At 36.5% G+C, this 25314-nt stretch overlaps 1 protein-coding gene across 3 annotated transcripts in view; it reads right to left on the bottom strand.

The window, feature by feature from the left end:
- Fyb1 (FYN binding protein 1) overlaps positions 1 to 25314 on the bottom strand; it is a 141658-nt gene that overhangs the window by 31217 nt on the left and 85127 nt on the right. For all 3 annotated transcript variants that reach the window (XM_013152909.3, XM_013152906.3, XM_013152907.3), the window contains exon 3: positions 10836 to 10992. In XM_013152909.3, the coding sequence (XP_013008363.1) occupies positions 10836 to 10992 (157 nt within the window). The remainder of the gene's footprint in view (positions 1 to 10835; positions 10993 to 25314) is intronic.

A 25314-nucleotide genomic window follows, 5' to 3' on the forward strand; every position in this document is an offset into this window, starting at 1 on the left:
CGGCTTTGGACTTTCCTAGGTATTTTGGAATACATCATAGAATGCTGTAGATTTTAGATATTCTCCTATGCTGCTGACCACCAGAATTACTAAGTCATCCTACATCTATTTTGCAGTGCGGTTTAGGAAGAACTGCAATGGATATATCTGTCTCAGTCTCTACTTGAGAAGGTAAAAATTCAGGTACAATGACCAACTGCAAATCTAACAAACTAATTTTTTAAAAGATTGAAAGTTGAAAATTAAGCTTGTATTTATCTCCCTTTCTGTTTAGGTTAAATGTAAAGACCAGTTGATCAACTCATTAAACTGGTGACAAAAAGACATTTGTTTCATTTTAGTGAGTCTTCTCTGCCACTCTGCCTTGCCGTGGAGCCAGGTAACTACAGACTAAAACCTCGACACCTGTTGGAGCCTTGTGTCCCAGAGACAAGGAAAGTATTTAAGGCAATGAATCTTACAAAAAACAAAACAACAGAAAAACCCAAATCAAACCTAACAATATCGAAAAAGAAGAACTAAATATGATCAAGTCATCTACATGCAACTATCAAATCTACAGGAAATACAATACAGAGATGAGAGGAACACATAAACTTCATTATAGAGAAGCAATGAGCAGACACTAGAATGTGGATACCTCCAGTATCCAAAAGAACTTAATTTCTTTAAACTGCAGGAAAAATGATGGAAAATAAACATATCTTAAAGAGAACTTCAAACATAGTCCAACAAAGATGTACAGACTTTGGCTTCATATTTAAGTAAAATTCACACACACACACATACACACACACACCCACACTCACACAAGCATACTGTAGTATACAACTGGAAATTTCATCACTGATTTGATGTTTTACGTTAATAGATAGAGTCTTTTTTTAGAAATAATTAATGAAATATTTATGAACAAAAAATTATGATATTTCATATTAGTTTCAGAGTAATATAAGAAGAGGGGATTATGTAATTTACCATATGTTTATAACTGCTAAAGTTGACAAAGGGAACTCAGGGGCATCTGGTATTATTGCCCCTGTCTTTTATTTGCTTAAAGTATTTTTTATAATAAATATACTACTTCAAAATGAGAATAATGGACGGTAATTTAGCTCAGTGGCATAAGTGTCCGCCTGGCAAGCAGGAGGTTATGAGTTCACTCCCAGTACCGAGAGAGAGAGAGAGAGAGAGAGAGAGAGAGAGAGAGAGAGAGAGAGAGAAAACCAAATTTCAAATGCTATTGAAATATTTATGAGAAGTGGGTGTGGTTTAATTTACTAGACTAATGAGTAATGGGCGGGTTTGGTTTAGTGAAGTCAGTAAATTTGTCCATTCTGAATTTTGAAATACTGAAGATGAAATTCAAAATGTTACCCTTATATATGCAATGTAGACTATCTAAGATAATTTAATCAGCTAAATTTATAAGCAGAAATATTGATTTGAAAAGTTTGGTTGGTGTTGTGTTAGAGTGGTGAATTCATCAAAGATCCTTCTGAAAATAGTTTCTATTTAAATAAAATTGCTAGATGTACATATGGAATAACAAATATACAATGTAAATATAAATACTTAAGATAAATGAGGCCTTTGCATTATTAACATTAACATAATCCTAATTAATAGATATAAATATTTTAGATAGCAAGATATCTGATGTTCTACAGAATAAAATTTATGGCCCTCTTCATGGCATACAAGCGCTGTTCCTTTACAGCTCTTCCTCATGTTTTTTCTTCTGACATCATCTTCCCGCCTGTTAACTCTAAATGTACATACTCTCTGGTTTCCTGTTTCTCTTGTTTCTCCATATTTCTCTGGCTCAGTCCTCCCTTTTGTCATCCTCACCGAGGCCCTCCTGTTCTGAAAACTCTTATTCCTTCTCTGGGAAGTTATCCCTGCCTGCTCAAAACCCACTTAGTACTGCCTCTAGGTGTCATCCATCGATCTGTCCTTTGTAGAGGTCGTCCTGTCCTTCTTTATCATTGTACAGTAATGGCCCACAGGCTGGTCATCTCACTGCTAGACCATACACCCCTTTGACAAAGAGATCGTCACTTTGTTAGTTAACTTATTGTTTTGACAAGACAATAGAATAGCCAGAGCTGAATTAGTATCCTGCCATGCTTTTGTTTTTCTGTTGCCTTTGGTTCTATCCTGTTGTATCTTATTGGATATTATTATGTGTGATAGTATAAACAAATTTTCTACGGAAAATGAGATAACATAGTACCATTGTTCTCTGCTATTTGGTTCTGAAAGCCCTGTAATGCTTTCATTCTCTTGAATGGTTTTATACTGTTTTGTTGTGCTTGATACTATCGTATATGAAGGTATGATTTTTTTAATGAATGAGTTGTATAACAGTAATACCAAGAGGTTAAAGTAACTTTTATTATTAAAGTGAATTATCACCTGTTAAAATGAATGTTAAATTAGGTCAGGCATCATGGCACATGCCTGTAATTCCAACACTTGGGAGGCTGAGGCAGGAGGACTGCTGTGAGTCTCAGGCCAGTCTGGGCTACAAAGTGAGTTCAAAGCCACCCTGAACTGCATAGTGAAACTCTATCTCAAAAATACATAAATATATAAATAATGCCAGACTTAAAGTTTACTTACTAAGACACCTGAATAAATGACAAATATTTGTAAAATAAAGGGTATTTGTATAGCACATCAGTACATGTATTGATGCAAAGCATTTATCATCCACAATGTTTGCTTGCTTACATTTATTTATAGATGCTTCAGGATAGCTTATAAATCTTAGTTTTTAAAATTTCAGACCTTAATTTATAATATATGATTAAAATAAATATGAAATAGAGTCAAAGTAACAGTGACAGCAAATAAAAAAGGAAAAAAGAAAATGAGAAGAAATAGGAGCAAATTACTGAATACACTCATCTGATACAGGATGATACAACTATGCAGAGTTTCCCAGGCTTTGAGAAAAGCTCCACAGAGAGAGTAAGAGAAAAACAAAGGCACTGGTCACAACCAAAGACAGAGATACCGAGGCGGGGAGGGTAAGGGGGCAGCAAAGGGAGCTTATCAGTGTGACAGTGAATCTAGTCACCAAGGCCTTTCACCATACTTCTTTGATTTTACAGCACACAGAATTAAACAGGAAAAGTGAAATTGTAGTAATGTAATAGTAAGATTGTCATTTTTAGAAAGCTATAGGGCTCCATTTCCTGACAGTTAAAGAAGTGATGCCATTGATCTTCAAGCCTTATCTGCTGCTCATGAATTTTGCTTTCAATTACCAGTTTTTATTTTTTTAAAGAAAAAAAGAAGGAGTCAAGAAAGAAATGGGCTGACTTTTTTTTTTCCTCTAAGGCATAAGGTACACGTGAAGAATTTAAAAACTGTATCTTGCCTAAGCCAAAGATTTTCAAAGATAGTTAGGTAAGATGCATTGGTAATGGATGATCATCAATTCTGATACAAGATGATCAGGACTGATACAGGACATCTCTAGTTCTTGAAGAGTTAAGCATTTCTAGCTAACTTAAAATTATAAGGGTAGATTCTTGCCAAGACAATCCCTTAAACTATGAATGCCTTCGGGAGAAGAACTGTTTGGTCTTCCCTTTGCTAACCTTAGTCACTTCCCATCATTATTATTATTTCTCATTACCTCACTTTTCCTGTCTCATTACTATTAATAACCATGCAATTTGTTTTATGTACCCGGACATCCAGCCAATGGCTGTTTTCATCAGAAAAGTTATTCGCTTATAATTCACCTTAAAAAGTGGAACCAAGAAATGTGTTGTTGCACTTAAAATGTTGATTTGAACATTACTAATGATAAACATAGCCTTTTGTTCCACTTCAGTGCTTCAAATGTCTGAGTAAAATAGCAGAACATGTAACAAACTTATTTTGACCACTAGGTGGGGAAACAATACAATTTAAAATGCCTAGCAGTTTGGCCTTGAGGACTTAATTTTCAAAGTTATTTATGATTTCTCATTCTTACCTGCCTTCAGTCTTTTATGCTTTCAAGACTTTTGACCTGCATGATATAACTACGAGTTACTTCCTGGAAGCTTCAGAACAGACTGCAGGTGACAGGGCCCACCGATTTCTGAAGCTCCTCCCTGGTCTCAGTTAGATTCCACTGTACATCTGAAGAACGCCTCAGCTTTTGGGGAAGCCAGTCCCTCCCTAGGCTGAAACTGCTCCAGTCCCTGGTTCTGGGAATTCCTTTTGGTCCTTAGTGATCATTTTGCCTCTTTACTGGATCTTTCCCTTCCAAACAAGTACTGCTATTTCCATCTTTTGAAACAGTTATCTTGATTGTATTTCTCCACTGTTGCTTTGCTTTTCTCTTTTCCTTTGAAGGGTTATCTTTGCTAGTTCTCTCCCGCTCCTCACCTTCCATCATGTCACAGTTGTTCCTGTGAGGTTTGCATCCTGCCCCTTGTGGGAGCACGACTGCCCCGAGCTCCTCCATCCCCACTTGTCTGACCTTTGGCAGCCTCTGAACCGCTTGCATGATGGCTCCTCCTTGATGCTTCCTTGCTTGGCTTCCAGGGCTCTCTTTTGTTTGTTTATTTGTTTGTTTTCACTGGCTTTTCCTTTGCCCTTTCTCCTTTCTCTTCCTTTGCCAGATCTCCCACAGCTGGAATGACCCAGGCCTTCCTTTTTGGCTTTCTGGTGGTACACTCTTTCCTTGATCATCTTGGTATTCTCATGATTTTAACTGCAGAGACGATCCTGTCCCTTTCAAATCAATATTTTTACCACAAAAGTCTCACTGAAAATCTTTCTTCTTATCTCCAACAGTATGCTCAACACTTCCAACTGGATTTTAAGAGAGATCTCAAATTTAACACATCCATGACTTCCTGTCTCCCTCACAGCCAAGCTTGCTATCTGCAGTTCCCTCAATTCAACTGAAGGATGAATCTTCCATACAGTTGGTTTGGGCAAAACACTTGGAGTCATTTTTTATCTTTTCTTTTCTTTTCCTCACTTAAATCCAGATTCTGTTGTCTCTACCCTCAAAACACAGCCAGAACCTGAACATTTCTCACCACCTTGCTGTCACTGTGGCGAGAGCCAATTCCACATTTCGTCTGCATTTCTGCAATCTGTCTAACTGGTTGCTTTGCTTTAACATTTGTGATCCATTACAAGATGACTACAGACAGGTTTTCTTTTTTTGGTATGGGGCATCAAACTCAGAGCCTTGTGCTTACCAGGTGGGTGCTGCACCACTGAGCTCTACACCCAGTCCTGCTTTGACATGTCTCCAATTACTGTCTATTCCAAATGTAGCTGTAAAAGTGATCTTTGTAAAAAATAAGTGAGAAAGCATCACTGCTCTGCTCAAGCGGCCTCACAGCTTCCCTCTTCACTTAGGATGAGAGCCACAATCTCTATCAGGACTCCCAAGTTCCGACAGGACCTGTTTCCCTCCTACGGCTTCCCTTGATCTCTGGACTCTGGTCCCTGCTGCTTCCTCCCTGTCCTTGAACTTTTCAAGCCTTGGTTTTATCTGCTCTCTCTGCCTTTAACCGTTTCCTCTGCAGAGCTTCATAGCTAACTAATTCTCTTACTTCCTTTGTGTCTTTGCTCAAGTGAGCCGCCTCCCTCTCTTGAAATTAACAAGACTGTCCCCAACACCTCTCACTCTCCCTACTGTTTTCTCCACAACACTTGATACTTCTTAACTACCACAGTAGTTTTTTCCTATTTCTTTTTTTTTTTTTATTTAAGGAGGGGGAAAAAAAAAACAGAGAAAGGGTACAAGTAATACAAAATTTAAAAAATATATAGTAAGAAATCACTAGTTAATAGATTACATATTCTCATCTTAGAAATAGTTGTTCAAGTTACAAAATTAAAGCATATAAAGTGGACTTTCAAACAGTGAGAGTGCAAACAGTTTTGTTCAATGATCCAAAAAAACTCAGTAATATGGTTATCCATCTTATACACTTAAACATATATGCAGTTATAACCTTTAGAGCACCTTCTTTTCTTTTCTTTTGTACAATGACAATTACACATTTTGGATTTTATTACTCCCACAGTTCTTATTACTTTTTTGGAAGAGAGTAAAACCAAATGCGACATATCAGAACAGAGTCAGTCAAATCAAAAGGATGGACATAATAGATAATGTAAAAACAAAATACAAGGTGATCAACAATGGTTACCATACTGCCTCTTGTTATCTTAAGAAGAATTGCCTATATCATCAGTTATAATTAAATTGAACAAAACAGTAGAGAATACAACCAAAACATTGGAGACTTTACAGGACTTTAAAAGAAGATAAGAGTCAACCAGAATGGGCGTCATAATGAATCTTACTGTCTTCACAGTTGTTGCCTATACTTTCGAACTTGGTACTATCTAGCAAAGGAGAATAGGGGAAAATCAGTTAAAGCAAGATGGTGAGGGCAATACCAGGTTTCAAATCAAGTTAATAGGAAATCAAAGTAGGTTACTATAATGTATCCTGCTATATTTTTATTTATTTTTCCCTTAATTAAAAAGATAAAAATAAAGAAGTAAATAATTGAAAAAAAAAGGGGGGGATTGAGATAAAAGAGGGCATAACAACAGAACAGCGCAGGTCAAAACATAACCATTTAAGCAAAATAGTGTTTCACCACAAGATATCCTGACATAAAAGTAGTTACCATAGTGACTCTTTCCTTGAAATCTTTGAATATAACTTCGTATACTGTAGCACCAAACATATCAAGACACTGTAAAACCATTCAAGAGAATGACATTATTACAGGGTATTTAGAACCAGCTAACAGAAAATGAACACTGGTTTCTGTATAATCTCCTTGTCTATAAAAGTTTTTGCTTATATTATCACATATAATAAAATCCAATAAGATACAACCTGTTAAGACCGATGGAGACAGAAGAATAAAAGCTTGATGGGACTTCAAAGCAAGATGATACTAAATCAGCACTAGCTATTATGATGTCTTATTTTCTCCAAAATAGCTGTTTCTATCATCCAATCTTCTCTGCCTCATTTCTGTTGAGATTTTTTTCCTATTTCTTATTTTGATTGTTTTGTTTCTTGCTTCATAAAGGCAAGGATCATTGTCTTGTCCACTGGCATTCCTTGAATTACAATTACAAAGACAGACGGGAGGAACACAAAACTGTCTGTCAAGTGAATGTGAAAAACCTATTGACTTTTGTCTGCAGAGTGATCGTTAGAGAAAGAAGGAACATTTGTCTAATAAAGGGAGCATGTGGGAAACATCTTTGTAGACTCTTTGTAAGAACAAAGAATCATCTCATAGTCTACATTTCTACCTAAACATGAGCCCACAAATGTCCCCTTCCTGAGAAATACTGAGCTTTCAGCCTGAATATCAAGATGCAGCTTACTTTCAAGATCCAGTTTGCTTTCATTTCCTCTATGTTTTTATCTAGCTTCTCCTTCCTGGGGGACATTTGTTAACCTAGCTATTTCTTCATTGTGGAATTTACTTGAGCATGCTCATATGAGCTTGGCATTATTTAAGACTTTCTTTTTTGAAAAGAAAATAGATTTCACTCCTCTTTTTTCTATCTGACAATTTCAAATAATCCAACTGTAGACTATTTAGGTAACATAACATCTAAAATTCTTGATATATCCATTTTTCTTGGGTTGCTTTTTGGGAAATTGGCAACTCTTATGTGAATCACATGCTAATAGGAGTCCTTAAGAAGATAGATACAAACAAAAGGAGGAGGAGGAGGAGGAGAAAAAAAAGAAGCAGTCAGAAACAAGAATAAGGCAAAGTATATTATTATTTTGCTAGTCTCTGATGAAAACAATAATACAAGTAACAATTTGAGCCTGGTTGGTTGCACTTCTCCTCCTCTTCCTCCTGTTTCTCCTCTTTCTCCTTCTTTATGGTGGTGGTAGGAATTGAATCCAACATCTTGTACATGCAAGACAAGCAGTCTATCACTGAGCTATATCCCCTAGCATCTTTAGTTTTTATTGTGAGGCAAGGTCTTGCTAAATTGCCCAGGCCAATCTCAAACTTGTGATGCTCTTGCCTCGGCCTCCCATAGCTGGGATTCTAGCTGTACTCATCTACCATGCCTCACCTCCTAAAGGGTTTTGGCCCAGACAGGACACTGTAGCTGGTGAAGCCTTAGAGGCGGAACCAAGGAGCTCTTATCTCCCCCACCCTTAGGAATGTACCTATGGTGCCAAACAAAGACCAATGGGCTACCTGTGCATCCCTAATGCCCCCTTAGGTTCCACCCCAAACCGAAGCTACTTATGTGCCTCACTCCACGTGTTCCACGGAGAGATTGCTGACCCTGGGGTGGAGATGCCGCGCCCCAGGGGAATGGGGTGTCTCTCCCCGCATTCTCAAAATAAAAGGTCATTTATATTTCATATTTCTTATCTTTTCAGCTGCCACCCGGTCCCCCACAGTTCTATCAACCTCCATGGGCTCATTGCAATTTGACCATCTTTGTAAGAATTCCTTGAAATACTGGGAAATAGACCAGAATTCTAGGGAAGTAGTAACCCATGCTGCAAGACTGCTTTTGAAATCTTTTCCTCTTTTTACAGTTTATTTTTTTATTTATGATAGGTTCTAGGGGGTAAGATCCCAGAAAAGTTGTCCACATAATAGGCCTGGATCTGCTATTTTTCAGAAGAATCTGCTATCAAAGTTGAAACATGGTATATAAGAACTTGGCTTCTATAAACTTTTGTACACTGATCTGAGGAGCTGTCTGGTGGATAAAAGTACTTTGCTGTGCCTAGACAGCGACTTATGGGTGTGACTTATGGAAAGCACCTCTATTCCTTTGAGAATTTTGGTTCATTGGTAGTTGCTAGACAGAAGGCATTCTGTGATTCACTCAGAACCTTGAGCACTATCTCTAATTGGCTTCCCATAGAAGCATCCCGAGATATATACTGATTTCCGGCTTTGGGGAAACCAGCACTTACAGTATATGGATCTCAGGTTTGCAGAAAGTCAGAAGCTCATGCTTAGACATCTCCAGCTGCTGCCTGCACCGTCTTTTTGTTTCCTGTAGTGAAGCTCACCATTGCATTCTGTCTTGCATGTCCTTCAAGTGAACTGTGAAATATGTAGATGGTTTGGGGGACTCTTGGGACAATATGAATTGTGCCAAATAATCTTCCTCTCCACAGTTTATTTAGTTAAATAATTCCTAGACTTCATATTAATTTTCAGAATTCATGTTAGTTATTTACTAGAATTTCTCACTAGAATTACATGGAACACAGTCGTCCCATTAAAGCCAATAACTGGGAAAGGATCATATAACAAAATTTAGAAGACTAAGATCAAAATCTAATTGGTTAGATTTACTAGAGTAGAAAAAATTAGAAAAATGTAACATGGTTTTATGCACATGAAAAGGAAATAGAAATCAGTTCTATATAAAAATATATTAGTTATTTTAATTAAACTAATTTTACCCAACTACCTTTACTTATTAATAAGCAGATGCCTTACACTTTTGTGTGGTGATGGGATCTCATGAGGGACATGTTTCTAAATTAGCATTCATAAACTCAAATGCCTAGACAGATGTAAAGTTAATACAAATATGCAAAGCAGGCCATATAAAAGGTAATAACCCATGAACTCGCTAATACCTTTAGTTACTGACTGTAGTATCTCAAGGAAGCATTATAAAGTGAAAAATGGCAGTAGTTATCTATGACAAATGTGTTTTCAAACCCTGCTCTAAATTGTAATGATGAAACATTGAAGGAAATCTGTCAGTCCAATATTCCAATATTCACTGTTTCCGTTATCTGGACTATGGATAGTAAGTACTTTTATTGTAAGCAGCATCAGTTTGGAATTGTACTGTGTTAGGATGTTACTTATGTGTGGTGAAGGAAATCATGTGAAATAATCCTTTAGAAGAGGAAAGGGGAAATCTAGCATGCCCTGCTGAACAGCCTATGCTTGCCGTTGTGTGAATATTTCTTTTTAAAACAACATGTCATTCTATTCCAACCTTTACCTGCTTCCTCAAGAGCCAGCTGTTTTGGTAAATCACAGGTCAAGAGCCTACACAGAGCAGCACATAGAATGCTAATGTTTCTTTTAAAAAAATGCCACTAAGAAAATTTAGGCAAGAGTAGGCTAACATTTTCTAGATTTTTAACATACAGCTCAAAATGCTAAAGGAAAAGAAAACACTTGTATTATTTACTCAGTGAAGCTAGTTGGCATAGTGGCTTAAAGCATGTATTTACTTAAGATTGAGTTTGACATGGGTTCAAATTTCTTCTCTACACTATCATCTGTTGTAGAGAATTTCTTGGCCTTCTGAAGTTCCGTTTCCTCATCTGTGAGTGGCAACAATACTAATAATTCGATATGGATGCAGAGGTTACATATGTAAAGTACCTAGTATGTCACAGACATAAAACATTGTGGTGACAGTTGATGAGGATAAGGGTAGTGACGAGAGTGATTATAGTGGTAGTAATAGTGACAGTAGGGGTGTTGATGATGGTGTAGTGACCTCCGAAAACAGTCAGAATTTTTGAAAAGGTGGGAGAAAATTTTCTTCAGATGGACTGTTAAGGGGAACCAACACGAAACAGATAAACAAGATATGTTCAGACTTAAAATGTATGAGACGGTGAGAGCTGCCTACTCTGGCAGTCCTTCTCTCTGCCAGTCCCACAAATGTGCCCCAGACATGATGTGCAACCCTGAGCACTCAGCCATGGGTAGTCTGAAGACCTACGGCAAGACATTGGAAGACTATGATCAAAATCTAATTGGTTAGATTTACTAGAGTAGACAAGGTCAACTTTTGCTTACTTTGGGTCAAAGGCAGGCTTAATGTTTCTGGGAGGTAAGCTTGGAGCTGGAGGCTGTGACGGGTGAGAAGCTGGCAGTGGAGGTTGGCTGGGTCGCTGGGATGATGGAGTTGGTGGCAGGGAGGTTGTAGGGTAAGATGTCTGGCTTCTGCTGGCACCTAAGAAGCAAAGTAAATAGCATCATGAATTAAGACGAATCTTCAAAATACAAGAACTGGTCTTTCCAAGACAGTAGAAATGAAAATCTCAAATATAACAATGCCAGAAACGCATCTCAAGTTGAATGAATGCTTTAGAAAATCTAATATTTCAAGTATGGTGGGGCATGACATTTAAAATGCTCCATTTCATGATTTAGATAAATTCTGAAGAGTTTAATTCTCATTATTAAAAAATGAAATTTTCTCACTTTTTCTAATCTTTCATAAATCTTAGTTTTAATATTCTAGATTTTGTGAACACGTCCTTGCCAATTTTACACCGTATTCTTCATGATTTTACATATACAGACTATTTTCACTGGACTCATTATTTTGGATTAAAGAAATTTAGTATTTGTATCATCTTTTATAGGCAACACACTTTTATCTGTCTTTGACAATCTCCTTTACTCTTTAATAAGTTTTATTTTATTTGAGGTGACTTTAAAACACTGAGTCATTAACTTAATAAGTAAATTACATGTTATAAAATTACAGATGCATTAACAAAATTGAATAAATATATACCACCCAAAATTCCATCTCTAGCAGTAAGTGTTAGGTTTGAATGAATTTTAGAACTTTTAATATAAATATATGCTTTTATGAAAGAGAAGCAAAGTCATTTTTCCATTTTTCTTCCAGTTTTTTAATGAGTATTTTTATGTCAATATAATTTTTAATAATTGTACAGTTTTTTTAGATATCATGATTGAAAGTACCACAGGTCCTTACATAGTGTGAAAAATAGAGGTCAACCCTGTATAAGAATGAACTAGAATAGTAGTTAATAGAGATCGGGAAAGACAGAGGAATGGGGCTGAAAGAAGTTAGACTGGGACAAAAAACACTGTTAGAGATGAAGAATTTATTTTGCTTTCCTACAGCACAGTAAGGTAATTATCGGCTATATAAATGCATTTTACTAACATCTCTTTCCAACTCTGTGTTCAGTGACCTCACTATGGTAGGTTGAACTAGGATGCAGCAAGCATTTATCTCCTGGAAATTAGAAACACTGTAGATCTAGGCTTGGTTCATTGTGTTGTTAGAGTTGAAAAAGTTGTAGAGAAAATGTTAATAATACAGCTTAGAACTCTACTAAATGTATATTTTCTGTACCATCTGTGAGTGGCATACAAAATTGAGGATTTTTTTCGTATTTGTCAAACTACTTATGTTTAATTGTTCTTATCTAACTCAGCAAAGTAGTCACTCACACCCATGACGAATGAGTGAAGTCCTGACATGTATCTTTATTATCTTACACTTGCCTGCTTGTTAACAGAAGAGAAAATAGCGATCAGCATGCAAGTTGGAGCTACATTCATTCATTAATTGCACCTGATAGACTGACTACTAAAGAACTGGCTATATGGAATTTTTAATAATGAATGTTATTTATTTTATCATTGCATATGATGTGCTAGTTATCATTTATACCAATAACATGTATTATATATGTATATATCACACACACAGTTGTTGACTGAAATATGATGGCCACAACTGCGCTTACTAATCTGATTGACTTTTATGATAGAATGAACATTAAACATTCTGTAAATCTAACAAATAAAAATTCAACTCATTATTGTAATTTATTAAAAACATGGTTTGGTGAATTTGTAAGCAATGTGTATCAGAAGAGAATAAATCTCTATGAGTGGATATTAACAAATCATTTGTCCAAATAGCAGAAAAATGTATTAGCCATTTATGTTTTCATAAAAAAATACTTTGAAAAGCAGGATGCATTGCTACAGGAAAGCAAACTAACATGCAGAGGTGAGACACTGTCAACTTGGTTGGGGAATGATGAATTCCTCAAATTGGAAACACTGGCAGGGAACTTACCAGGAAGCCTATGGACATTTCAGCATCTATCTAGACTGATGACACTTTCTGATGCGGTATCTGGGGTAGGTCCCTGATGTTCTGCTCGCCTGGAATCCAGTCTCCTTCCCTTGATTACAGTTGCCTGAGCAACCCAGAAAGGGTGCAATTGCCTTTCCACTGGGTTTGGATGAGAAGGAGGTTTCAGGTGTAGGCGACCCTCTGGTCACCACCATGGCAGAGGACAGCAGGGATGTGAGATAGAAAGCATCTAATTGGATTTGAGATAAAAGTTATTTTTCAAAAATTGTTAAAGGTACTCAATAAACGTAATGAGGCACTGAATACTGTTTAAGTCTTCTGCTTCTCATCAAGACTGGATGAGCATAGGTTAGAGCCTTCTTATATAACACAAGTTGGTATGAGTGAAAAATTTTGCTTTGCAAAATCTACAATCACATTCAAATACTACAAGGAATATATTTGCATATGTACAAAATACTTTTAAGGAAAAGCATCTTAATTTTTCTAGGTCAATAAAACAGGTAGACTTAATATGATTGACTCTAAAAATCTCAATCTGGGCTTTGTAAAGCATACTAAAACACAATTAGTAATATTAGAAATTCTTAAAAATAGTATTTTTCTAAATGGAAGGAAGTGGATGGATGTTGAATTATAGTAAAATAAAAAGAGATAAATTTCCCACAATGTCAAAGGTCTTTCTATGTTCTCTTGCTTCTCAAAGAAAAGAAATGGAAAGATTTGGTAAATTCAAATAAAAACTTCAACAAACTTTTCTAAGATCTGGGTTAAGTCAGGCTGTCTTGATTTGTACCTTTCCTCTCAGGATGATTTTGCAAATATTTTGAGTTTTATGTACAAGAGAATTGGCTGTAGAGACTACTACATTTACATTTATGGATGTTTTAGATGCTAAATTTGTGATGCTTTAGAATTTGATTTTGGAAACCTGAGACCAAGAATGTAGACATTCAGAAGTTGATGGAAAATGGGTTCTTAAAGATGATGATTAATATGGACAGGTGTTGGGGGGGAAATCTTCAAGAACTAGAACTGAAGAATTTGAAATGAACTTTAAAAAAGGATTTAAACACATGAAATATTGGAAAAGACAACAAATTTAGACTTTAGTTGGCATCAAGACTAACCAATCCTGTGACCCATGGATTGGGGAGAATTGTCTAGGTGGTCTGTATTTTTAAAAACACTTAGAATTCCTTCCTCCAGATATGTCAGGACCGCATAGGGATAGGAATTCCTGTAACTGAGCAGAGCTGGTCTCCGGGGTGGTCAGGATGGCTCAGGTTCATCAGGAGCATTTGCAAGGTGTTATTCTCACGTGAGACAAACAAGGAACTACACTTAGGGCATTTTAACAGGAGATAAAGGTTTCATGGAGATAAGGGGCATTTTGCTAATAAGTCAAGAGAGAGCATGAGAGACTATGGCGAAAACGAAAGAAAATTAATTGACTCTGTGGGTGAACTGCTCCCTTCTTCGCTATGGCCATTTTTAACCTCTGCAAATTTCTAAATTTCGTCTCTTACCTTCTTCATTTGCTACAAATTAAGCTTACCTTTCGTTTTACTAAACACATGAGATTGTTCCATCTTGGTTTGCCTTTCATTCTAGATTAAATTTCTTTTCTACTGTATCTTATTCTCTCTCTTATTTCTTTTGTTCTGATGCTCTGAAAAATGTCATTCCTCCCTGCTAAAGCTAGTTGCTCTTCTTGGTTCCCATCACATCTCCTTCCTTGTATAGATGGTCCCAATTATTACTAACCCTTTCACTTGCGTCAAGCAAGAAACATTTATTAAGTATTCCCTGTATGCTCTGGAATGCATTTTTCTTTTGGTTCTTTTTTTTTGAAATAAGGACTTGCTACATAGTTCAGGCTGGCCTTGAACTCGCTGTGTAATCCAGGATGGCCTCATACTCCCAACAATTCTCCTGCCTCAGCCTCCTACGTGCTGGGATTACAGGCATGTGTCAGTATACTCGGCTGCTCACTTTTCGTCTTTTAGAATATACTTTCCATTTTAAAGACGGTCTAATCACCTCTTTTAAAAAAACCCACAACAGTATCCTTTCTTAGTTTTATCTCCCATCTTGGGTACCAGCTGATTTTGCTTTTCTTCTTTATAACAAATTTACTCAAAATGAGGACTTGGATCAACTGCTTGCTTTCTTTAATTTTCATTTTCCCATCTATGAAATGGGCACATAACTGCAGAAACACTTTATGTGTCATAGATTTTAATAAATAATTCCATTATTCTTGGCTACTATGATACCCAGCTTCATGAATAATATACTTCAGTTTATTATAACTGGAAAAAGTAAAATTTTTTTCCTCCAAACTAATCATGTTTAAAACCTGACTCTGGTAGAATATCTTGCAATAGACTATTAATCAAGAAGTTTAACCCTAAATCCTTACATTTATTCCAGTATGTATCAAATGCTATTTTCACATTCTTGACTCCTAAACAAACCAGATACAATTTTCAACATGAGAACACAAATGTTTTAGTAGAGAGAAGGCTCATGTTGGAGTCATTTTGGGCTGGGCTTGCCTACTAAACTTACTCAATAATAGCTGTAAAATACTGAACAATTCATTTTGCTTCTCTGAGTGTTTTTATTTCCTGTCCATAAAGTGAGAACTACCGACTACAACTTGCAAGGTAGCTATGAGAATTGCTATGCAGCACGTAAGAGGTGTCCAGTGCTACTTCTGAATTGCTCTGGTGCTGCTGTGTACACTCTACGACAGGCTCCTGATAAAACTGTCAGTTTTAATTTTTTCCATATTATCTACATACAGTAATTATATTGTATATTTTATATGTGCCTCACTCATTGCAGTTCCAGCAGGTCAAAATGTCAAACATGTTCAAGAGTCAGGAATCATCATCCTAAAGTAATTCTTACAATAAATTCTCTAAGTTTCCACTTACGCCAAAACAACACGCTCACTGTGACACAGCTGACTTTTGGATAGAAAGCAAGTCCTGAAAAGCTGCCTGCCTGCAGGCAGGTGGCACATGCCTCGTTGAAGTGTGGAGAGGCTGCACTGCTGTCTGCGTTAACACCAGGCAGCCTACTGCATTCTGTAAAGCCCTGCACTGTACACAGAGCACTCATGCAGTTTTGGACACGATTTCTATTTTCTTTTAATTGCAATAGATTACTTTCCATCAATTTATTTACTTTCATCCTAATTAAACTGTCTTCTGAGGGCAGGTTTATAATGTTGACATAGGTGTATATATTTCAGCTTTTATATACGTATATTATACATGCATGCACACATGCCTATATACATACATATGTATGTAATACGTAAATATGGCAGATCTAGTAAAGCACTCAATGATTTATTGATTTGGATTTTTTTAGGAAAAATATTTAAAACCCACAAAGTATTTCAGCTGAAAAGGAAATCTTATGTTCTAAATTCTATATATGGGTTTCCATTGTCAAGGACAACGATTGCTACCAGTCTTCCCATGTATCTATCAAGAAATACATAGGACCATGGTACATACTTTATTCTGTGTTTTGCTTTCTTAATTTAATTTTTTAGGGTTTGTTCTTTTTCAGACAAAGCTTTGCTATGCACTTCAGGCTGGCCTTGACCTCACTATGGCTCCTGTTTCAGCGTGCTGAGTGCTGAGATTACAGGTGTGCACCACCACACCTGGCTTAATTAAAAAATTTTTTTTGAGACAGGGTACTGTTATGTATTCCAGGCTGGGCTTCAACTCACTATCTAGCCCAGGCTGGCCTTAAACTCGTGGCAGTCCTCCTGCCTCGTCCGCCTCTGAGTGCTAGCATTATAGTTGTATGCCATCATGCCTGGCTTGCTTTCTTAATTTTAAAAAATGATTGTTCTATATTGACACAAATAAAGTAATCTGGTTTTTGTGTTTTTTAATGAAACTTGAAGTCCTCTATTGCATGGCCAATCTCATTATTGTTGAGTATTTGTTATTAATAACTTCATATAGATATAATTTATGTAAACTGACAAAGTACAGTGCTCCATAGTTTAGTACTATTTAATTAGTTGTGCAACCTGCACCATGATCTAATTTTAGAACACATGGGTCACCCGAAAGTAAACTCATGCACTTACTGGGGTCACTCTCTCTCCTTGCCCCAATCAGCCTTCTCTGTTGGGAAACTACTAGTTTATTTTCTGTATCTATAATATATGTTTATTTTGGACATTTCATATTAATAGAATTATATGGGGATTTGTGACAGTTGCTTTCACTTAGCTGTTTTCGCAGTTCAATTATAGAGCATGTAGTAGCACTATGTTCATTTTAAATGATGGAATTATATTTCATTGTATGACTCTATCACATTTATTACCTATTTGTCAGTTGATGGCCATTTAAATTGTTTCCGTATTTTAGCTATAAGAATATTGCTATGAACATTCAAATACATTCAAATACAAGCTTTTGTGTGGATCTGTTTCTGTTTCCACTGGGTACACGTGGTTCCTTGAAGTATTTCTTGGTAACTCTGTATTTATCCTTTCAAGAGACTTTGGGTTGTTTCTTACTTTGTGATAATTTAGGGAATTATAAAATTATTTTTGTGTTCTTATCTTTTCTTTTTTTTTTATTGTTACCGGGGATTGAACTCAGGACCGCCTGCTTGCAAGGCAGGTACTTATGCCGCTGAGCTAAATCCCCAGCCCCTCTTATCTTTTCTTATAAGTAAAAATGTACCTGTCTGATAAATTCCTAGAAAATGGATTTGCTAAGTCAAAGGAAACACACATTAAAACATTTTGGTAAGCAGTACCGTGCAGCGAGATTTTACCGATTCATGTTTCACCTCACCAACGTTGTGTATTATCATATGTTTTGTTCTTGGAAGGATTAAAACTGAAAAAAAATTATTACAATTTAACTGGCATTTTTATATGTTCAACTGAAGAGCTTTTCATCTGTTTACGAGACATTCTATTTGTGAGTTTCCTTTATAAGGCGTACTAGCAATACAGCATCTTGCTTAGGTAAGTAGCACCTTATTTAGAGTTACGAGTACATTTTCACCTTATAAGTAGCTAAATACTCTTATGATTGCTATTTGATTTAGCATCGAATATCACACACACAATACAGGTATATAAATAGATATTGCAATGCATATTAAAGTACCTTATAAAAATCCAGAGGCTTATCTGGGCATGGTGGCACATGCCCGTAATTCCAGCACTTGGGAGACTGAGGCAGGAGGATCCTTGCAAATTTGAGATCAGACGGGGCTACAAAGTGAGCTCAGAGTCAGCCTGAACTGCATAGTGAGACCCTGTCTCAAAAAGCCCCCCCCCCCCAATTCAGAGGCTCCTCAGCAACCTTAAGTGTAAAATACTTGAAACCTCTGGGTCATAGACTTTAAAAAATCTACGGAATTTTTCCTTGCCCCAGATCAAAGTATTCTGTTCTTATCTTCAAAGGACTTGTAAACCATAGTGGATGGGAAATTTTGAAAACTAATTTAGCTGAAAACAAAGCACTGTAACTATATTAGTAAGAAAGCATTTGCTTTGAAAGCAAGCTACCAAGAAAATGTTTGCCAGTTTAGACTAGCCCTCCAAAATGGAAAGAAAAGTAATATTGAAACATCAGTGTTTGCAGAGATAATCAGGGCAGAAACTACACTGGAGGTGAAGGGATGAAGATCAAAACAAATCCGATGATCAATGAGAGAAAAATAAGTAAAGAAAGGCTGTGTTCACAGCTTAAACTCCTGCATATCAGACCTCACTTTATCATTCAGTATCTCTAAGCACCTACTTGGCAAGCATAAGGCAAGCATAAATTTGATTTCTGACACATACACATACACAAAAAAACAAAAACAAACCAACAAACATTCAATATCTCTGAAGATGTTTTAATTCTTAATAATTCCATTCCCCAATAACTTTATTGGCCACTTAATTATCTATAATCATAAAATGTAAATTTTTAATAAATAATTTTATATTTTCCATTTATAAAATGAGATTTGAATTAGGCAATACTCTGACCTTTAGATCTTTCTTTTTTCTTTGTTTGTAAAGAATGTTAAATATTAAAGACTGAGCTGGGAGTGGTGCGTGTCTGTAATCCCACCACTTGGAAAGCTGAGGCAGGAGGATTAGGAGTCTGAGGCCAGTCTGAGCTACACGAGAATTTGTCTCAGTAAGCCAACCAACAGTCAAAGAAAAACTTAAACATTTTAAGAATGTTAAATATTTAAATACTTTAAAAGGGAACGAAGTCAGTATATAAGAAAAGTTCTTTGTCAGATGTTCAGAGAACACAGAACATTCTTTTCTCCTCTAAGACAGAGCATATTTGGACAGAAGACAATAAAGGAATGTGTTTCTTTCCAGTACCGAAAGTTGTTTTGAAAGTGTACCTGTCACACACAGGAAGCAAGAAAGCACTAGAACTCAAGCTTTAGAAGTTTTCTTGGATTAATTTTTATTTCTTGAGGGAACAATGAATATTTTGGAGAAATCAATATGTAGCAATTCTTTGATCACACTTTTAAAGTAGTTTCTATATAGCCTGGAAAAGTGGTATCTGTGAGCAAAGAAGGAATAAATATTTTGATGCTGCAGAGGCAATGTTAGAGCCTCCAAGAGAAAGCAAAAAACTGAGAGCAAACAAATGCTTCAAAATCAGCTGTCTGTGGAAGCCACACCGGTGCGTGCATTTTTCCATGGGGCATGGGGCATGGGGCATGGGGCATGGGGCATGGGGCATGGGGCATGGGGCATGGGGCTTGGGGCTTGGGGCATGGGGCATGGGGCATGGGGCTTGGGGCTTGGGCTGGTGTGAAAGGAGTCCTTGTCTCAAAGGGGCGGACTTAGGTAAGTCCATGAGGCTCCAGAGCACCACAAGGGTGGGAAGAGAAAGTCCAGATTTTTCTATGATAGCTTCCAATTTTTAAATATTAGCTCCTACCAGTAACAAACTAGACAAGATAAATCAACCTAACAGATAAACAGTAAACTCTAACTCTGACAAAACACACTTTTGGGCAATACACACTGAATGTCATTTGTTGCAAATGTCCAGGACCCAAAGCCTGGATTTTGGATTTTGGATTTTAGAATATTTGCAGGTACCTAATGAAATACCTTAGGGATGGAACCAAAATGTTAACATGAAATTCATTGATATTTCATATCCACTTTAGTCGCAGAGCCTGAAGATAATGTTACACAATATTTTTAGAGCACCTACATTTTGGTTGCAACTTGTCATATGAGGTTGGGTGTGGAACTTTCACTTGCTGTCAGGCAGAAGTTTGAGAAATTTCAGGTCTTGAAACATTTAAAATTTTGGAATTTAATTTCAGATTCAGGACACTCGTATTAATTTATGGAAGATATCTTTTTTGAAAATTTAATTTTTAATTGCTAGATTAAAAACTGTATATATTTATAGGTTACAGTATGATATACTTAGTTGTATAGTATGTAAATTATCAAGTCAGGATATTTAGGTTTTTCATCATCCCTAGCATTCATCATTTCTTTGTGGTAAAAACTTTCAAAATCTCTTTTCTAGTTACTTTGATTTATAGGATATAACACTGTTAACTACTGCCTCCTTTCTGTGTACACGAGAATTCCTTCCACTAAGTTCTGTCTTTGTATCCATTAACCTCCCTTTTCCATCCTTCCTCTCCTGAACCTTCCTAACCCTTTGGTGCCCACTATTCTATTTTCTAATTCACTGAGCTCAGCTTTGATAGAGTTTTTTAAAGAAAGAGAAAGAAATGAAGACCTGACCAGTGTTCATGTAGCTAGAAGTCATTTTTTTCCTATTAATTTATGAAGGTTTGACAGAGCAGGCACAGTCATAATGCATTACAGAAAGGACCAAAATTGCCATCAGTTGCAGAGTTTCCCTGCCATGCCCAGACAGAACAGTTCTTATTGATATAATTGCAAAGGGGGAAAGATAAAGTGACCACATCCCAGGGTTGCTGTAAGTGTCACAGTGTATAGATAAATTGAACACAGAGAAAGTACTACATTCAAATAAATATTCGTTACTTCTATTATGATAATGACTATTGTCAGACATATGTTTGGAAACTTGTCTTCTAAATAGAAGAAATAGAAGCCTTTTAGTCAAATAACACCATAAAAACTTCAGATGATAAATCAGGATGTAGAAAAGAGCGAGATACAGATGCAACTATGTAGGAGAGAAAATACAGGAGCCACAGAACAGCAGGGGATGCAGTGGAAAAAGCATATACTTTGAAATCGAAGATATAACCTCGGACAGATTTCTCTTTTCTTTCGTGTCTTCAAACAAACATAAATATTTTAATTACACCAATAATATATGACTCATTTCTGCAAGTACAAATAACACAGAATTTCATTGCCTTTTGTCTTCTGCTTGCCAGAGACAACTATTGTTTAACTTTGCAGAGATTTTTCTATGTTTTTCTAACCTAGGTATATGTGCATCTCTATGTCTGATAAAAAAAACCGTTGGCATTTCTGTATGCTGAATTCTGTGCTGTGCATATTAGGCCTCTGCCATGCTTGGTAACTCTGCCAGAGTCTTCTGTGATAGTGATAATCTTTGATTTGTTTAATCTTTCTCCCACTGACCTTGCAGTGAAAATCACTTGCATACTTTTCAGTATAAACTTGCAAGAAACTTTCTAGAATAAATATCTAAAAGTAGAACAGCTGAGATGAAGGATCTGCCCTTTTTATATTCCTTTGATTTTGCCAAAATGTCCCCCAATGAGATTGCTGCAGTGTTGATCTGCTGGGAGTCCTTCTCTCCCTAACATGTTAAATCGTTCTTCAATTGCACTGACATAATCACTTAATCTTTCTAGGCATTAGCTTAATCTGCAAAATGATAAAAATCCTACTCATAGAGCTGTGATAATTACAATAGTTAACAGCAATGCCCATCAGAAGTTCGTAATAGTCACTCTAGGAATATTAATTTTTTCTCTTGCTACAGAATTATCATTGAAGGACAATTTAGCACAACTATATATGTATTTGCATCATTTTCTTATGGTGCTAACAAACCACAGCAATTAGTAGTACAGTGTGTTTAACTGTTTTTCTTTTTAAATCCACGTCTATATTCTTTTATTTAAAGTACCATAATCAGAAATATTTCATTTGAGGTTGGCATTGCTATGCTTTTTTGTTTGTTTTGTTTTGCTTTTGACATTGCTGTCTTATTATGTTCTAGGATATAACTCAGCTTTTCCATTTATTTCTCTTTTCAATGATTGTGCAATCTGACAGGGCTCAGCCTTTTCTTGCTCTTTTATTTTTTGGTATGAACCAAGCAAATATGTACTTTAATGACAATTCATACATATTTATGCTTTTGTTAAATAGATTCTAGATTTTCTTTGGAATTAAAGCATAATTTAAAAATTTATGTGGGAAATTTGAGAATCATTGAGATTTTCCAAAGACCTTGGATTGAAGTAAAACATCTTAGCTGTCCACAGTTGGGTCAGGTTTATCGACTGCACATAAAGCTATGTGCAATTGTCTCATCTCAATATTTTAATAATTCCAACATCTTATATAAATAACAGCAGGTTTTACAGTTCCTAAATTAAATTCTTAATTCTTAAATCTTGCCATGGCATTGTGAAAATTAAATAATCATGAAGCCACAGTTACTGTTTGGTTATCTAATATGGTATGAAGGCCAACATAATAGCAATCTGTGAAAGTAACATAATTAGTAAGTATTTAATCACTCAGATTAGTTTTTATTAGTTTTTCATCCTTTATATCTGACACATAAGAAATTCGTACCACCGCTACCTCTGCAATACACTCAAAATTCATCCATTTCTTTCTTCTCCCACTTCATTACCTTGATCCAAGCCTCCTCGTCTCTTTCCTGAATTATTACAATAGCCTTCTAACCAGTCTTTGACTTCATTCTTATCTGCCTACAATTTATACTTCACTCAGCAAAGAGGAGTCCCCAAATACAAACCAAATGATAACACTCTTCATGATGTCTCAGATTTTTTCCTAGTACAAATTCCAAACCACAGCCTTCTAGGATCTATGGAATTCAGTGGATGCCCACTATTCCTGTCTTATCTTGAACCATTCTTTCTTGGTCTAGGGTGTCCACCTATGTAAGGTCTTTTTGTTTCTTTAAGCATATCAAGATTGTCCTTGTCAGGCCGGGTGTGGTGGCTCACGTCTGTAATCCCAGCACTCAGGAGGCTGAGGTGGGAGATCATTGTGAGTTGGAGACCAGAATGGGCTACAAAGTGAGCTCCAGGCCAGCCTGAACTGCATAGCGAGACCCCGTCTCAAAAAAGACAAAAAAAAAAAAAAAAAAAAAAAAAAAAAGATTGTCCTTGTCTAAGCCCTCTGTAATAGCTGCTTTCTGCCCAGAACACTCCTCTCTCATGTCACTGCATACTGGTCGTGTTCATCATTCATGTTCTACTTAAACCTCTTTCTAGAGAGATCTTCACTCACCAAGGTTACCTAACCTAAACTAGTTTCACCTTGTCTACTATATCTTCTGTCATGCAATTGCATCATTCTGCTTTTTGTTTTGATGGTACTCAGCACATTCTGAATTTGCTTATTCATTTACTTTTGCAGCCGCTGCTCCTCCAACTATAATGTAAGCTCTCTATATGGCAACAACTACATATATCATTCCCACTGCTATTTCTCAGGCATAAACACATTGTAATAACTCACTAAATATTTGTTGAACTGATAAATAAATGATCATTTGGCAGAAAAAAGGTGAAGGGTCATATCTTCCTGGAAGCTTCCACTCTTAGAATAATAAAGATCAAATTTAATAAGCTATTATCATGTGGATCATTGGATTTAGACCTAAGGCCATAAATTTCAAAGACTGGGATAAATAAAATTATTCAGGTACACTTTTAATCAACAGGTTCTAGCAAATCATCCTTAGAGATTCTGATTAAGTTGCTCTTGGATGAAGTACAGAGATTCACCTTCTCCTTTAGAATTCTAGAGGTTTGTGATGCATGTTATCTAGGAACTACCCTGTGAAAAACACTGATTTTGCTTGTTTACACCTGTATGTGTGTGTGCACACACACGTGCACACTGGGATGATTCAAGGAGGTCAGAAAATTGATTATTAACTTCTTGGGGTGGAGAGGAATTGTTTCTAGTTCAACTTATGAGCTGGGGGGAGGGGAAGGAGTCACCAGTTGGGAAATGAACACAGGCAGACATTGGATTGACTGTACTTCCTTCTTTCGGGGGAATCCAAGAAAATTCCAAAGGGGCCACGCTGCTGAGCATAGGGGTCTGACAAAGGCAAGTGTGTTAGACACTTGGTCAGACAAGGTTTGGAGAAGACATCTATGGTTGGATTGATGTCCCTGACATAAGCAGTGAGCAGAGTTGAGTTGAGTTGATCCTGTTCGCAGATGAGAATGATGCATGTGAGCTATTGTATGTAGGTGTCTGATGGCAGTAACTATTTAGGGGCTTTTTTTGCAGTCTTACTAGAAAAAAACCCCTTGTCTTACGCAGCTTATAAAAGCTTCTATAAAAGTATAAAGCTGATTTTTGATTGGCCTTGCACATGCACGGTTCCTGTGGCATAGGGTGATTCTAAGAGTGTTTAGACTGCAGACTCCTACTTACCCTATGTTCTTCTTTGCCAGGTCTTAAAGAACACTGGTCAGAAAGGAATCTCAAAATTCGTCTCCAATTGTTCCAACAGGAAAACAGAGAAGTATCAGTTCCCAAGGAAGTGCTTGGAACTCTATGTGAGCATAGGCTGGAAAGGGTTGCTTTCAGTTGTACAATTGGTAGGGACTCCTGTTGACTTTTTACTGGCAAGATGTCAGAAAGCCTACAATTCCTGAAATGGGGAGGAGAGTTCAGACTCATGAGTGGTATTCCAGAACACTAAGTAAGTCATTTAGGGTGAAATCTGGAGGTATGAAGTGATCTAGGGGAAAGAGTATCCAAAACATAGCATCCCTCCTACAGAGATCTACCTGCTGGCCACCCTGACTTCTTCACATCTGCTGTTTACAAAGAATCCTAAGTCATTTTTACATCTGCCTAAGAGAAAACTGTGTTTAGAAAAGCACCCTGCCACTACGGTCAGCACCACTAACAAAGCAAATCTAGACCTTAAGTTAGAACATTTGAGAACTCACAACTATGGGTGGGTGTGTGCTCAGTCTCCTTTTGGCAATGATTATCATGAGTGGCTTCACTTTAAAAGTGTCCAGCTTTAAAGCAATTTCTGAGAAATCAAAACTTTGGGAAAGAAAAAGGTTGGAACATGAATATCTTTCAGAAATGAAGCTTCTTGTTAAAATTAAAAAGTAAAACAAAAATAGCACAACTTC

This window comes from Cavia porcellus, unplaced genomic scaffold, assembly GCF_034190915.1.
Source record: "Cavia porcellus strain 051 isolate PalLab524CR breed Dunkin Hartley unplaced genomic scaffold, mCavPor4.1 scaffold_11, whole genome shotgun sequence".
NCBI classification, from domain to species: Eukaryota; Metazoa; Chordata; class Mammalia; order Rodentia; family Caviidae; genus Cavia; species Cavia porcellus.